Genomic DNA, 17,909 nt, shown 5'->3' with positions numbered 1-17,909 from the left:
CAACCCCTCTACCACTTCTGGAACCTGTAAAGGGAAATGGCGAGGGAAAGTCTCAAGATGCTGAAGGAATACAGATAGAGGAGAATGGTGCTGGAGGGGATCAAATTACAGTCTCATCAGCAGCTGTTGGAGAGCAGAGGATAACGCGTGCCGCCTTAAGACGAGTGAGACAAGAGCAAGAGCAAGATCAGCAGAAAGTTATGGAACCTCCAAAGCATACTTATAGTGAAGCTGTGGGAGGGGCGCGGCCTAAGGAAGTTAAAGGGGTCCTGGCAGACGTGCTCCAGAAGCTTCGGGATACCAAGAATGGCGACTAAGTTCCTAACCTGGAATGTTAATGGATTAAATTCACCACAGAAGAGAAAGAAAGTTTTTCAATATTTAAAACAATTTAAGACTGATGTTATCTGCTTGCAAGAAACGCATATTAGGGTTATGGACCAAAAGTATTTGTTGAACTCAAGGCTGGGCACGCAATTTATTGCTTCTGCAATTAATAAGAAAAATGGAGTGGTTATCTATGTCAAGAGTACTCTGACAGCGGAACTAATTGAAGTAGATAAACAAGGAAGATATGTTATGATAGATTTGCTGTTAGAAGGCAAAAAAACGCTTGTAGTTGGACTGTATGCTCCTAATCAACAACAAACTGATTTTTTTAGTTTACTACATACAAAGATTACCTAGTTGGATTATAAATATTTTATTTTTATGGGAGATTGGAATGGTGTCCTGGATGTACAGCTGGATAAATCTGGTTTCTTTAAGCGTGCCCTGAGTCATGCTAGATTGCCTAAAACTTTTTTTGAAATGAAGGATGATCTGGAATTGCGAGATATTTGGCGAGATACACACTTACATGAAAAGGATTATACTTTTTTTTCTGATAGACATCAATCTTTTTCCAGGATTGATTTTATATTACTGACTAATGATTTTTTTTCTAGGACTAAGAAGATAAAGATTTGTGCAAGAACTATATCTGACCATAGTCCAGTCTGGTTAGAGATCAACAAGGACAATAGAGATAGGCGCTCCTGGCGCGTAAATGAGAATTTGTTTAGAAATCAGAGAAATGTGGAAGAATGTAAAAAGCAGATGAAGGATTTTTTTGAAATTAATATGAATAAGGATACCTCTATGGACATGGTTTGGGATGCTAGCAAAGCCTATATGAGAGGGGTGTTAATATATATTAATAATAAATACAGACGTAATTTGGAAGTTAGAAGGAAAGAACTGGAGAATGAAATTAGGGAAAAAGAAAAGGCCCTAATTTTGAATCCATCGGATGCGAAGATTAAGGAGGTCATTAACCTGTTAAGAGGACAATTTGATAAGTTGATGGCTGATCAGGTGGCAACTAACCTACGGTTTGCTAGGCATAATACTTTTTGCAATGCCAATAAACCAGGTAGGTGGTTAGCCTACAGGTTAAGGAAAAAACAAAGGGCTTCTAATATAGATAAAATTGAATACAAAGGAAAGGTTGTGTTTCAACAGGATCTTATCAAGGAAGCCTTTGTGGATTTTTATTCCAAATTATATGTTAAGGAGAAGATTAACGAAACAGATATTGATGTATATTTGAAGAATGCTAGCATCCCGGTTCTCACACAAGAACAAAAGGAAGAGATTAATCAATTGATAACAGAAGAAGAAATTCTTTTAGCAATTAAGGAATTGAAGGTGGACAAAGCGCCAGGTACGGATGGACTGACTGCGGTCCACTACAAAAATTTACAAATGGAGCTGATAAAGCCATTAAGGGAATTGTTTCAGACAATTCAGAGGGGGGGAAGGGTGCCTCCATCTTGGAGAACTGCTTTTATTTCTTTGATTCTGAAGGAAGATCAGGATGCTACTCAAGTAAGAAATTACAGACCAATATCACTTTTAAATACAGACTACAAGATATTTGCTAAGGTGTTAGCTAACAGATTGATGAGGGTTTTGCAACAGATGATTCATGGGGATCAAACTGGGTTTATTAGTGGTAGACAAATGAAAAATAATGTGAGGCATATAGTTGATGTGGTGGAGTTTTTGGAAAGGAACAACCAGATCCCTGCGGCGCTAATTTTTTTAGATGCTGAAAAAGCTTTTGATCAATTGGACTGGCAATTTCTGATGAAAGTTTTAGATAAAATGAATTTTGGGGATAAATTTTTACAACCAATTAGGGCATTATATCAAAAACAAACTGCCCGAATAATGGTAAATAATAGCCTGACTGAAGTATGCAATATTGAGAAGGGTACAAGACAAGGGTGTCCGTTATCACCTTTATTATTTGTTTTAACATTGGAGATATTATTGATAAAAATACGGAACTCGGAAAAAATTAAGGGTATTCAAATTAGAGATCAGGATTATAGACTGAGGGCGTTTGCAGACGATCTGGTTGTTACGGTGACCCAGCCAGAAAACTCTGTTGTGGACCTGATGGAGATAATAATGCAATATGGGAAGGTTTCTGGATTTAAGGTTAATGTACAAAAAACAAAAATTTTAGCCAAAAATATGACAGCATCACAAAAGGCCCTTTTAGAAGGATTAACTGGATTTGAGATTGTTAAAAGGGTTAAATATTTGGGGGTGTATTTGTCACCCTCAAATGCAAAGCTATATAAAAATAATTATGAAAAGCTATGGGGAAAAATTCAAAAAGAATTGGAGAGTTGGGAAAAATTGCAATTGTCTTTATTGGGAAGAATTGCAGCAGTGAAAATGAATGTCCTGCCTAAATTTTTATTTTTATTCCAAATGATACCGGTCCTTAAAAAAGACTCTAATTTGGAAGAATGGCAACGGGGTATCAATAAATTTGTGTGGGCAGGGAAAAGGCCACGAGTTAAACTTAAGATTATGCAGGATACTCGTGAAAGAGGTGGTCTTAAAATGCCTAATCTTAAATTATATTATGAAGCTGCTGCGTTGTCAGGAATAAGTGACTGGATTAATTTGACACAAGGGAGATTATTAAATCTTGAGGGCCACGACTTGTTATTTGGCTGGCATGCATATTTGTTGTATGATAAGAAGGTAGATAATGTGTTTAAAGTGCATATTTTAAGACAGGCATTGTTGAGAGTTTGGAAGAAGTATAGACATAAGTTAGACTACAAGATGCCGTTGTGGGCAATCCCGAAACATGCAATAGAAAACATAAATGTTGGCTTCAAACATGATGTGACTACGTATAAGGAGATCTTAAGTTTGGAAAGGAATGTCTGGTGTTTGAAGCCGTACAATCTCTTGTGAGATGAGAAGATCGTTCAAACTTGGTTTCAATATACTCAGTTACGTGCCAGGTGGAAAGAAGATCAGAAAATTGGTTTCTCAATGACCGATGAAAATTTGATAATGCAAATTAGAAACCAGGGTCCAGCACATATCAAACGGATATATCTTGCATTGATAGAAATTGACTCAGAAACAGAACTTGTTAAAGACTGTATGATAAAATGGGCCCAGAATATTCAAGAAGTTATTACAATGGACACGTGGGAAAAGATCTGGGTGAGGAACGTAAAATTTACGCAAGCCCAAAACCTAAGAGAGAACTTTTATAAAATGTTTTATAGATGGCATTTAGATCCTAAAAAGCTTGCAAGTATGTATCCGAATTATCAACCTAAATGTTGGAGGTGTGGTGGCGAAGATGCAACGTATTTTCATATATGGTGGACCTGCAAAAAGGTTAAGGCTTTTTGGATAAAAATTTGGTGGAATATGCAGAAGATCTTTAAGCAAAGGATAAAGTTTTGTCCGCAATTGTTTTTATTGGGCATAATTACAGATGCTACTGTTGTGGACATTAAGTTGATGTTGAACTTAATCACAGCAGCAAGACTCTTAATAGGTCAATATTGGAAAAAGGAGGAACTGCCGACTATAGAAGAATGGACACTAAAAGTTTCTGACCTGGCGGAAATGGCAAAGATTTCGGCTTACTTGAAAGATCATTCGCAAGAACGTTATATTATGGAGTGGAAAAAGTGGATTGATTATATCCAGAACAAATATGGGACTAAAAAGTTTCATTTAGCATTTGAATGAGTCTTCTTTTCTTTTTTCTTTCCTTTTTATATGTAATATTAGTATTGCTTGTAGTCATTTCATATGAGCTAGAGTGCGATAGAATTAATAGTTTATTGTTGTTAGCATATGGATGTTTATGATTGTTCTTTGTTTTTATACCTTGTACTTAGCTCTGGGAAGTCGGGGGGGAGGGGAATGGGGGGGAGGGATAGGGAGGGTTAGGTAGGGGTGGGTGGAGGGAGGGGGGGATTGTTAAAGATAAAATGTACTGTAAAACTTTTCAATAAAAAAAAAGATCTTACCCAATCTAAAAATTACAGACCTATATCGCTTTTAAATACTGATTATAAGATATTTGCAAATATTTTAGCAAATAAATTAATGAAGGTTATGCAGCAAATGATTCATAGTGATCAAACAGGATTTATAAGTGGTAGACAAATGAAAAAATAATGTGAGACATATTTTAAACTTATTAGAATATTTGGAAAGAAATAATCAAGTCCCTGCAGCGCTGAATTTTTTTGGACGCTGAAAAGGAGTTTGATCAATTGAATTGGCAATTTTTATTTAAAGTCTTAGAGAAGATGGAGTTTGGTGATAAGTTTTCACAACCTATTAGGGCAATATATCAGAAACAAACAGCTCAAATAATAATTAATGGTAGTTTAACAGAAGCTTGTAATATTGAAAAGGGTACAAGACAGGGATGTCTGTTGTCACCATTGCTGTTTGTTTTAACATTGGAAATATTATTGATTAAGATACGTGACTCAAATAAAATAAAGGGAGTTAAAATTAAAGATCAAGATTATAGATTGAGAGCGTTTGCAGATGACTTGGTTATTACATTAAGTCAACCGATTCCATCAGTTATAGATTTAATGGAAATAATTTTGCAATATGGACAAGTTTCTGGATTTAAGGTAAACAGGCAAAAAACTAAAATATTGTCTAAAAATATGACTACAGAACAAAAGGTAGTTCTAGAAAAATTAACAGGATTTGAAATAGTTAAAAAGATTAAATATTTGGGGGTATATCTTTCAGCTTCAAATGCGAAATTATATAAAAATAATTATGAATTGTTATGATTAAAAATACAAAAAGAGTTAGATAGTTGGAGAAAATTACAATTCTCTTTATTGGGAAGAATTGCAGCAGTGAAAATGAATGTTTTACCAAAATTTTTATTTTTGTTTCAAATGATACCTATACTTAAAAAAGATTCAAATTTGGAGGAATGGCAGAAAGGTATTAATAAATTTATTTGGGCAGGGAAAAGACCGAGAGTAAAACTTAAGATAATGCAAGATATACGTGAAAGAGGTGGTCTTAAAATGCCCAATTTTAAATTATATTATGAGACTGCAGCTTTATCGTCAATTAGTAATTGGTTTAATTTAACAGAAGGAAGATTATTGAATATTGAGGGATGTGATTTATTATACGGCTGGCATGCATATTTATTGTATGATAAAAAGGTGGATAATTTTTTCAAGACACATATATTAAGGTATTAAGGTATGCCCTGTTGCGAGTTTGGAAAAAATATCGATATAAGTTAAATTATAAAATACCAATTTGGGCAATACCTAAACATGCGATAGAAAATATAACTTTGGGATTTAAGCATGATGTGATTACATATAAAGATATTCTTAGACTGGAAAGGAATGTATGGCAATTAAAGCCATTTAATATTTTAAAATAAGGGAAAATAGTACAAACTTGGTTTCAGTATGGTCAGATACAAGCTAGAGGGAAAGAAGATCAGAAAATTGGCATTTCGACAACAGATGGAAATTTGGTAAAGCAAATTAGAGATCAAAGTCAAGCGCATATAAGAAGGATATATAATGCATTGATAGAAATAGATTCAGAAACGGAACTTGTTAAAGATTGTATGATAAAATGGGCCCAGAATATTCAGGAGCCAATAACGATGGATACTTGGGGAAAAATTTGGGTTAGAAATGTAAAATTTACTCAGGCACAAAATTTAAGAGAGAATTTTTATAAAATGTTTTATAGATGGCATTTAGCTCCTAAAGAATTAGCATGTATGTATCCAAATTATCAGCCTAAATGTTGGAGGTGTGGTTGTGAGGATGCAATGTACTACCATATATGGTGGACTTGTAAAAAAGTTAAAGCTTTTTGGATTAAAATTTGGTGGAATATGCAGAAGATATTTAAGAAAAAGATAAGGTTTTCTCCACAGTTATTTCTGTTGGATATTATTACAGACTGTACTGTTATAGAAACTAAATTGATGTTGAATTTAATAACGGCAGCAAGACTTTTGGTTTCGCAATACTGGAAGAAGGAGGAAGTGCCTACTATAGAAGAATGGACTTTAAAAGTTTCAAACTTGGCAGAAATGGCAAAAATTTCAGCATGTTTGAAAGAACAATCGTAACAGAGATATATTTTGGAATGGAGAAGATGGATTGATTATATTCAGAATAAATATGGGACTAAAAAATTTCATTTAGCATATGAATGAGTATTAAAATTATAAGATGTATTATTATTTAGTTATGTTTAAGTGGAGTTAAAGTGTGATAGGATTTAAAGTGTATTTATAGATGGTTAGCATATTTTAGCTCAAGTTTGTTAGAGGCAATACCCTGTATTCAGCTCTGGGAAGTCAGGGGGGGAGGGGGAGGGAGGGGAAGTTGGGGGGGAAGGAAGGAGTTAATGCTTAAAATGTATTGCAAAACGTTTCAATAAAAAAAAGAATTCCAATGTTTGTTACAAATTTTTCTTGATGTGGTTGGAAAAAGGCCTAGAAATGCCAGCACAAATACATCACACTTGCTGAATGTGCACATGCAACTAATTACAATCTTCAATTATATGTGATATATCCAGGGCTTTTTTTCCCATAGAATGCTCAGAACGGCATTCCGGCACCTTCTTTTGCACAAAAAAAAAAAAAGCTGAAGGAAACTGTTCCGTAAAGCCAAATTCTCCTCAGGCAGCCAGGTTGCAGAGCAGCAGAATGCATCGCAGCGACAGACCTTCAGATGGCTCAAATCGAAGGAAATGCGATCCGTACAGGCTAATTTAAAAGTGGGAGGGTAAGAAGGGCCGACTGTGAACAGGTTGCTTAGCAACCTGCTTAAACAGTCTCTGTAACTTTCAGCTCCCAGTGCCTTGCCTTTTTTAAGCTGGGAAGTTGAAAAAAGGCTAAAAAGAAGGCAGTAGAGTGCTATCAAGGAAAATGTATAGACATAGCCAGCAGACATTTAGGGAACCTTTATTTTTCATACACTGTTTGAATTTTGTTTTAATGCCATGGTGATACACAATCAAATGTAGTCAGTCTTTTTTTTTAATCCCAATGCATCTGTTCGTTAAATACAGTATAACAAAGTTTTGGATGATGGAATTATTTTTTATCTAAGTATAACTAATGATAACAGCTCTTAAATCTGTTATTTTGCTTTATTTTTGCACAAAAAATGTATAATTTGCATTTGCATTCATTTACAAATAGAATATGTTGTTAAAATGTATTGGTGTTGAAATAATTAGTGCACACATATACCTAAAACCAGTTTATTGCATTTGGCAATTGTACTAAAAAAAAATCTCATTGTCAACCAATATAATTCATTTAATTTGAAATCAAGTCAATTATTTTATTAAAACAAATTAATGGTAATTCTTTTCTAAGAAGTTGCCTCAAACAAAATGAGTTTGACATGCCTGCTCTAGATAGTTGACTGCTCCAAAATAAATTCTAGACCAGGCCTGTACATGCAGCCTACCAAGCACCCTTGGACAGAGCACAGACTTTTTTTTAAGTAATAAAATCACCACCACTGCCCTGAAAGTCATGTTGCCTAGTGCCTCCATGGCTTACCATGACCATGAGCTCCAACACTGTAGATGCTCCTCTAGTCACCAAATCATTCATTAGCCCACCAGCATTCCTTTGCAGACCACAAAGATTTTTAATTTATCAGTGTGGGCCTTTCCCTTCTACAAGTTGCACAGACCTCTTCTAGATTTTCCTCTTGCCTTTCCGAGTTAACTCCTTGGTCTGTCATTGAGCAAGAATTGACTTTGTAGGGAAGCATATTATCATTTGATGTATATTTAACATATGTTCTACCTTTATTTACCTATTATATAATATTTGTATGCAATTCACATGGCGAGGTTTGGGGCAACTTACAATATTTTTAAAATCATAAGATTAAAACATAAAAGCAGGGCTTTTTTTCTCATAGAACGCTCAGAATGGCGTTCCGGCACTCTTTTTTGCAGAAAAAAAAAGCTTTTGCACAAGCTATGCTACTCCCTCTATTGGCTTTCAAAAGCCTATTGGCTTTTGAAAGCCAATAGGAATTGCTGCTGAGCTTGCCAAAAGACCTGGCTGGCAAACATTGCACTGGCAAGTTGTCTGCAGCGAAGGCTAGTTGGCAGGAACTTTGCATTTAGAAAAAAAGCACTGATTCAGACAAATAATTGAACTGAACTTTCTATGGTGCTCCTTTGTTTACAGTGTATATTTTCCTATAGGTCTCCATAGCCTATAAAACTTTGATATTGAAAGTCTGGTAACAGATTTTATTGCTCAAGAAAGGGTATTTATTATTATTTTTTAAAGCATGATCTTTTAAAAGAAAAAAAACCTCCTAGCAATATAAGTTGTAGGAGTTTCACCAATCAGAAGCTGCTTTGGTGAATTCTTGTGGCCACTAGAACATGCTCTTGCTTCTCTGGGACTCTCAATAGTTACATGTTTCCCCAAACAGCATTTCATTGGTTCAACTGTTTACTGCATATAATATTCCTAGGAACTCTTTCCTTAAAAAAAACACCTAATGGGAAACTGTGATGGTGGAAGAAGAGGAAGAAGAGAGGGCTTCTTCCATATAGAAAAGGCATAGTTACTGGTAGGCTATCAGGTGAGTGGATGAGATAGGTTTTGAGGCAAGAAAAAAGATCCAGCAGTGGAAGAGGTAGACATGCTTCTGAAGCTAGGTAACAGCAGATGAGGAGATGACATGGACTAATAGCAAGGAAGCAAGTGAGAAGGAGAAGGAGCAATGAGTGCCCAAATGGAGACATACTCAAAACAAGAAGGAACTCTTGCTTATTTAATTGAGAATTCATCTTCTCTTTGATGGAATTAGCAGAGTTGGTCAAATTGATTGTGCTGAGAAGAGAAAAGAAAAGAAGAAAAGAAAAGAAAAAAGAAAATAACATAAGTACTTTTGTTTCTACTTGGAAACCGCTTTGTGCTTGTGGTGGAAAAAAACAATATTATGATTTTGGGTTTTACTGTTTAGACTGATTTGCTGATAAAGAAATGGCTAGTGCATACTACTATAGAAATGTAAAAAGTTGAGATTTGATTTTAATGTCTGTTTTTACTTCAACAGAGAGAGTCAGAAGTCAACAACTTTTGTTTCTTCCTCTCCCTTACTTTACACCTTTTTTTGTTTTCCCTTCCTCTACTGTTGTTCCCTACTATTTGCTTTTGTATTTTCACATTTTATGTTATAAATGAATGAACTAATTCTAAAAAAATGATTTCATCTTCTGCTTCACTGACTTTTTGATCAGAAAAATATTGCTTTTCTTGTTTTCTTGCACAGAACCCCCACCTGTTATACAGGTTCCTAACAATGTTACTGTCCCTCCTGGTGCCAGAGCCATTCTTTCATGCTTAACTATGAGCACAGTGCGTTATAATCTCACTTGGCACAGAGATAATAGGAATGTGAAATTCCTGGAGCCCTTCAGAATGCGAATGATGAGCAATCTCTCTCTCGAACTCAAAACAGTCAAAATCTCAGATGCCGGAGAGTACAACTGTATGGCTTCTAATGAAGGTGGTTTCACCAGGGCATCTGTATTCCTTACAGTGCAAGGTAATATGAAAAAAGGATATATACGCAATATTGTTCTTTTTTGGTTAATGCCATTATAATCTGGTTTTTATCAATTCTATTTTATAAAATTTATTTTAACTTTAATAATAAATTATTCTTAAATAAAAAAATCAGAACTTTTTTTGGTTTAGAAGCATGGAATAAAGTATAAAAGAGTAATATTGAATTATTGGCATACATATTGATAGCAAATGTAGTTCCTTGCTACAATTTAAATTATATATAAAAAATCAGGTAACAAATATAACTTAGATACCATATGGATCACAGCTAGGACGATATCAACATGATATAGGTAGTCCTCAACTTGTGGCCGCAGTGTGTATGTATTTGTATAGTAAAATTAGAACAGCACCTGGAATAATGGGAAAATCAGTGTACAAAACAAATTAATCTGGAATAATGGGAAACCCAGTGTATAAAACAAATTAATCTGGAATAATGGGAAAATCAATGTACAAAACAAAGTAGGACAAAGACTAATAGAATTTTGCCAAGTAAATTTAAATATGTATTGCAAATCCCTTATCTGAATATATGAATAAAAGCAGATAGATAGCATCAAATCAAGCTGACAATATGTTAATCAGGCAAAGAAATAAAAGTTCTTTTCAATAAGAAAAAAATAAGACCTGGAATTGACTGCAATTCAACTTGTGAATTTATTCTTGAAAAAATACTTTTAAACTCCACCCCCCCACCAAAAAACACCCAACAATCCCAAGAAAACTAGACCAACAAGATATGAGCTCAGATGCATTCAATAACTCAGCCTTGTACCTTGAATGGTTGTATAGGTTATAATCACATTGAATTGCACCCAGAAGCTTATAGGGATCCAGTGCAGCTCATGAAATACATGGCCATATTGAAATACAGGCATATTAATTGTCAATGCTGCTAACATTGGATGTTCTTGCTTGACAACATAGGGAGATGTAGCCTTTTTCTTTAACCTGTATGTTACTTTTAGAGTTAGAATTAGTGGACACTGCAGGGTGGGGGAGTATGGAGAATGTATCTCAAGACTGTGTGTAATAAGAGAAGATAAGAATTGGCCGTTGACGAAGGGAGGGAAAGTTTGCATTTTAAACTAATTGGAGAATGTGATTTATGACATTTAATTAAAGGAGGGAATTGTGCTTTGATAAGATGTGTTTATGGGAGGAGAATTCAGATCTTGGCTTCCAACATGTATGTGCGGAAGCTATGCTACTCTATTAAAAGATTCTTTAAGATAAACAATGCTTTGAAGTTCTTTCAAGTACTGCATTTGTCGGAACCATGACATTAATTGCATCTCTATATTCTGGACCAATTGCAAATTCTGGATAGTTTTCAAGGACAGCCCTATATAGAGTGTATTGCAATTATTCATGCCAGCAGTGACCAAGGTATGAGTGACTCTGAGCAGGACATTCCAATCCAACAAAAAGAAAATGTTTGAGAAAATGTCTTAAATCAAAGAGGGAGAAGGAGAATCCAAAGAGAAAAGAGTGATCTGGGAATGAACACAGTGTTGTGACATTATACATGACTTTTTTTTCCTCCTTCACCATTAAACAGGAAACCTGCCACATGGGAGAATAATGCTATATTGGGGTTTGTTTTTTTTCCTAGCCTTGTCATTTGGCCACTGCTGGGATAAAAAAACAACACAAAGCTAGTAATTGCTCCAGATGCTGTTATGCTGGATGTTGAAGTATTTTTTGTTGAATTTTTTGCAAGCCAAACCACTATAATGTACAAATGTATTTCTTAATCAAAGAACCTAATTTCTGACTCTCATGTATTGTGTAATAAAATAACAACATATTGTCAAAAGAGGTGATGTTCAAGCACAGTGTGTACTTTCACATGAACCAATTTTAGTTTCCAAATGTCAGTAGAAGAGTTGATCTTCCTTCAACCCACAAAGCATTTAAAGCAGGGCTTTTCAACCTTTTCACCCATTGTACCACTTTTAGGACAAGGCAATGTCCGAGTACCACCAGTTACCTAGCCAGGTGTCAAAAACTTGACCCAAAAAAAGGAAAAAAAACCATGATAAAGTACAGGTAGTCCTCGACTTACAACAATTCACTTAATGACTGTTTAAAGTTACGACAGCACTGAAAAAAGTGACTTATGACCTTTTTTCACAATTATTATTATTATTATTATTATTATTATTATTATTATTATTATTATTATTATTATTATTATTATTTAATTTTATTTGTATACCTGTTATGACTGTTGCAGCATCCCCAGGTCATGTGACTCTGCAGCTCTGTTAGTAGCCAGGTGAAAAGCAGTTGATAGGCCTTGAGATGATCCAATTAATTTAAGAAAGTTTCTCCAAAATTTCGCTGTGAACTGCACCCCTCTGTCTGAAATTATTCGCTTAGGGTTGCCATGTAGTCAATAGATATGTTTTAGGGGACTTCTGGGTGGCGCTTCAGTGGCGTGGACAGTCAGGATCGACTGCCAGCCTTACGATTTCGTTAAAGCTGTGGAGCAGCCAAAGATCAGCTGTTCTGCGGCTCGAAAACCCTTCTCCTTGGGTGAAGAGGGGAAGGGGAGACTCCGGGTAGGGGTAGACCTCCCCTAGAGCCCCAGAATCGGAGGACTTTTCTGCTTTTAAGCAGAACAAGATTCTGAATCCACTCCTGCTGGATTTGATTGTTATTTTGAGTAATTGATGCAGGTGGAGCGGACGCAGGAGCAATATAAACAGCAAGTATAAGACTTTAACTCTGGAACCTCAACTTTTTTCCTGTTTCAACGATTGTTTTTAAAAAGAAGGGGAAGATGGCGCCTGAGTGATTCATTGTAAGAAGAATTGAAAGCATCTGGTTGGTGTTTTTTTTCCCCTCAAAGTGAAAGTGATTGTTTGGATATTGAGGAGGAATATGCAAAGTGGATTTTCAAAACTTTAAAAGATTTTGTTAAACTTTGGAGCTGTTTAAAAGTGATTATAAGACTTGGATATTTAACAGTTAAATTACAATAGCAAGTGGGGCAGAAAAATGAAAGTGTGTAACGAAAGTTAATTAGGTGTTAAAATGGCTTACAAACCACCTAGAATGCCCATTCCTAAAAGTCCGGGGGCATCGCCTGTTCAGCAATCTGGAATTCAATCTTTGATATTACCTTCTGCAGCTGCTGCACCTGTATTGACTTTAAAAGACTTACAAGATTCTTTAAAAGATGCTTTAAAACTTCAGTCTGAAAAAATATCTGAGTAGGTGGCAGAACTTATTGAAGAAAAAAATAAGGAAATATGGGAGGATATTTTGATGGCATTTCAGGGGCTCTCAGGTTGTGGAACATGTGGAAGAAGTGAAACAAAATAACAAAATAATCTGATGCTGGAGGCTAAAATGTGTGAAGTTGAGAATAAAATGGATAAAATTGGTGATGAAGTGGTGATGACACAATATAGAGACATGGAGTTTGCCCTGAGGATAACAGATTTAAAAGAAAATCCACAGGAAAATCTGGAGGAGATGTTGGTGGATGCTCTGGCACCTATTTTGGGAATTCAACCGGAAGATTTTTTGTGGAGATAGATAAAGTATTCCGTGTTAATTCTTGGATTGCTAGGCAAAGGAAACTGCCAAGAGATGTGGTTGTGTATTTTACAAAGAGAAAGATCAGAAATGAGATCATTCAAGCTTTTTACAATAATAGATTTAAAGTGGCTAATCAAGAGGTTTTGATTCTGAAAGAAATTCCCCCAAGAATTTTGAGAAAAAGGAAAGATTTTGTTTTTCTGGCAGACGAATTAAAAAAACAACAGCTTGAGTTCAGATGGGAGATACCAATGGGGATTGTGGTGAATTATGCTGGAGTAAGATATCGTCTTAATACAGTCCTGAAGGCACGTGATTTTTATTCTAATGTATTGAAAGCAGGTTCACCACCATCTTCAGAAGTTAAAGGAGGGAAAGAAGAGGTTAAAGGAGGAAAAGAAGAAGGAGAGCGACAGGTACAAGAAGTACAGCAAATTTCAGAAACTGTGCAACCCCTGGTTCTATTAGAAGAATCTAAGATTCAAAGAGTGACACAGGCTGCATCTAGACATAAGGAACAACAACAACAACAGAAACAGTGTTCTATAACTACAAGTCAGGAATCTACTTCTAGTGAAGCAGTGGGAGGAGCTAGGCCAAAGAGGCAGATGCTTATGGATCTGCAAGAAATGCTCCAAAAGCTTCAAGTCGCAAAAGATGGTGACAAAGTTTCTAGCTTGGAATGGATTAAATTCACCACAAAAGAGAAAGAAAGTATTTCAGTATTTGAAACAATTTAAAAATGATGTTATATGTTTGCAAGAAACGCATATTCGCGCATCTGATCAAAAATATTTGATAAATTCTAGACTGGGTATACAATTTATTGCATCTGCTCCAGAGAAGAAAAATGGAGTAGTTATTTATGTAAACAAAGATATAACAGCAAATTTAATTGAAGCAGATAAACAAGGAAGATATATTATAATGGAACTATTAATAGAAGGGAAGACAAGACTTTTAATTGGAGTATATGCACCTAATCAACAGCAAGGAGAATTTTATAAACTGTTACATAATAAAATAATTCAATGGGATTATAAATCTTGTATTTTAATGGGAGATTGGAATGGAGTGTTGGATACACAGAAAGATAAAAAAGGATCTTTTAAAAATACTCCAAGCCATGCTAGATTGCCAAAATCTTTTTTTGATTTGAAAGATGACTTGGAATTGCGAGATGTCTGGAGAGAACGAAAATTGGAAGAAAAGGATTTTACTTTTTTTCTGATAGACATCAATCTTTTTCTAGGATTGATTTTATATTAACTACTAATGATTTTTTTCTAGGATTAAGAAGATTAAGATATGCCCAAGAACTCTATCAGATCATAGTCCAGTTTGGATGGAATTGGATAAGGGCATGGGAGAAAGAAGATCATGGAGATTTAAATGAAAATTGTTTAGATATGAAGAAAATGTGGTAGAATGTAAAAAGCATATGTGAGAATTTTTTTATTATGAATATGCATAAGGGTACTCCCATTGAAATGGTTTGGGATGCAAGTAAAGCTTATATGAGAGGAGTGCTAATATATTTGAATAATAAACATAGATATAGATTGGAATATAAGTGAAAAGAAATAGAGGAGGAAATAAAGTTGAAAGAGAAAGCTCTTATTCTGAACCCATCTGATAAGAGGTTGAAAGAAGTAATTAACTTGCTAAGAGGACAGTTACGATATGCCAAACATAATACTTTTAATAATGCTAATAAGCCGGGTAGGTGGTTAGCTTATTTATTAAGGAAAAAAACAAAGATCATGTAATATTGATAAGATAGAATATAAGGGTAAAGAGGTGTTTCAGCAAAATCTTATTTAAAAAGCTTTTGTTGAATTTTATTCTAAATTATATGCTAGGGATATAAAGCAAGGTTTAGATATGGATAGTTACTTACAGGATGTGAATATCCCAATACTTACACAAGACCAATGGGAAGGGATGAATCAATTGATAACTGCTGAAGAAATTATTTTAGCAATTAAACAATTAAAAGTGGGTAAGGCACCCAGTACAGATGGTTTATCAGCTATTTATTATAAAAATTTACAATCAGAAATGGTGGAGCCTTTAAAAGAATTATTTAGAACAATTCAATCTGGAGGAGAAGTGCCTCCATCGTGGAAAACAGCATTCATAGCTTTGATCCTGAAGGAAGATCAAGATCTTGTTCAACTTAAAAATTATAGGTCTATATCGCTTTTAAATAATGATTATAAAATATTTGCAAAGATTTTAGCAAATAGATTAATGAAGGTTATGCAGCAAATGATTCATAGTGATCAAACAGGATTTATAAGTGGTAGACAAATGAAAAATAATGTGAGACATATTGTAAATTTATTAGAATTTTTGCAAAGAAATAATCAAGTCCCCGCAGCACTGATCTTTTTGGATGCCGAAAAGGCCTTTGATCAATTGAATTGGCAATTTTTATTTAAAGTTTTGATGAAGATGGAGTTTGGTGATAAGTTTTTACAACCTATTAGGGCAATATATCAAAAACAAACAGCTCAAATAATAATTAATGGTAGTTTAACAGAAGCTTGTAAAATTGAAAAGGGTACAAGACAGGGTTGCCCGCTGTCGCCATTATTGTTTGTTTTAACATTGGAAATATTGTTGATCAAGATACGTGATTCAAAGAAAATAAAGGGAATTAAAATTAAAGATCAAGATTATAGATTGAAAGCATTTGTGGATGACTTGGTAATTACATTAAGTCAACCAACTCAATCGGTTATAGATTTAATGGAAATAATTTTACAATATGGACAAGTTTCTGGATTTAAGGTAAATAGGCAAAAAACTAAAATATTGTCTTAAAATTTTACTAAAGAACAAAAGGAAGTTTTAGGAAAACTAATGGGATTTGAAATAGTTAAGAAGATTATTTTTGCTGGGTATTACTATAGACTGTACTGCTATAGAAAGGAAATTGATGTCGTATTTAATAATGGCAGCAAGACTTTTGGTAGCGCAATATTGGAAGAAGGAGGATTTGCCTACTATAGAAGAATGGACTTTAAAAGTTTTGAACCTGGCAGAAATGGCAAAAATTTCAGCATATTTGAAAGACCATTTGCAGCAAAGATATATCTTGGAATGGAGAAGATGGATTGATTATATTCAGAATAAATATGGGACCAAAAAGTTTCATTTAGCATTTGAATAAGTATTAGATTTGTAAGATTTATTATTATTTAGTTACTTTTAAGGAGAGTTAAAGTTCGATAGGATTTAAAGTGTTATTATAGTTAGTTAGCATATTATAGTTTAAGATTGTTAGGGTTAATACCCTGTATTACGTTCTGGGAAGTTGGGGGGGAGGGGGAGGGAGGGGAAATTGGGTGGGGGTGGGGGAGGGGTGGGTCTTATGTTTATAATGTATCTGTAAAAACTTTTAATAAAAAAATAGATATGTTTTAGGAACAACTTAGTCAGGCTTTGAGCCGATGGAAGTCCTTTGCAGGTGATAAAGTGAGCCTGTATTGAAAATAGGTCTATCACAGTCCAAATGACAGTATTTCCTCTACTGTCGGGTAGGTCTACTATAAAGTCCATAGCTATTTCTTCCCATGGTTGAGAAGGTTTGGCTACCAGTTGCAGTAACCCAGGGGTCTTTCCCAGGATTCTTTTCATGGTGGCACATAAAGTACAGCTCTTGACATAGTTTTCTACATCTCATTTTAGTCCCGGCCACCAAAATTGCAGACGAGTGAGATGTAGGGTTTTTAGATATCCGACATGTCCAGCCTGTTTGACATCATGGCTGTGTTTGAGGGCATTAAGACGAAGAGCTTCAGGCAAGTACAATTTCCCCCCCTTGTAAGCCAGACCATCCCTGCATGTTAGGGATGTCTGATTGTCTTTAAACCATTGATCAGTGAGGAGCTCTCACTTTATTTTCTTTACCCCGGGGTCGTCAGGATTAGGGGTCCTGCGAGGTATGAGTTGGGCCACAGTCTGTGGACCGGGGATGATTGCCTCATGTACTTCTTTGCGTTCGCTTTTGTACTGTGGCAATTGGGAGAGCGCATCAGCTAGGAAGTTTTTTCTTCCTGGTATTTACTTTTGTTGTTAGCTGCGAAGTCGTGTCCGACCCTATGGACAACATTCCTCCAGGCCTTCCTGTCCTCTACCATCATCTGGAGTCCATATAAGCTCACGCCTACTGCTTCAGTGACTCCATCCAGCCACCTCATTCTCTGTCGTCCCCTTCTTCTATTGCCCTCGATCTTTCCCAGCATTAGGCTCTTCTCCAGTGAGTCCTTCCTTCTCATTAGGTGGCCAAAGTATTTGAGTTTTAGCTTCAGGATCTGGCCTTCTAAAGAGCAGTCAGGATTGATCTCCTCTAGGACTGACCTGTTTGATCGCCTTGCAGTCCAAG

At 35.2% G+C, this 17,909-nt stretch overlaps 1 protein-coding gene across 1 annotated transcript in view; it reads left to right on the top strand.

Annotated features, from left to right (window-relative positions):
- The window catches only part of HMCN1 (hemicentin 1), a gene marked incomplete at its 3' end in the record, with an annotated part of 484,864 nt that overhangs the window by 195,865 nt on the left and 271,090 nt on the right, over positions 1–17,909 (top strand). The window contains 1 exon segment of the mRNA XM_081325521.1: positions 9,663–9,938. Within this exon segment, the coding sequence (XP_081181647.1) occupies positions 9,663–9,938 (276 nt within the window).

The sequence above is a fragment of the Vipera berus genome, assembly GCF_964194415.1.
Source record: "Vipera berus genome assembly, chromosome: 3".
Classification (NCBI taxonomy): domain Eukaryota; kingdom Metazoa; phylum Chordata; class Lepidosauria; order Squamata; family Viperidae; genus Vipera; species Vipera berus.
Note: the sequence above shows the minus strand (reverse complement) of the source record. Positions and strands in the feature narration are given on the sequence as shown.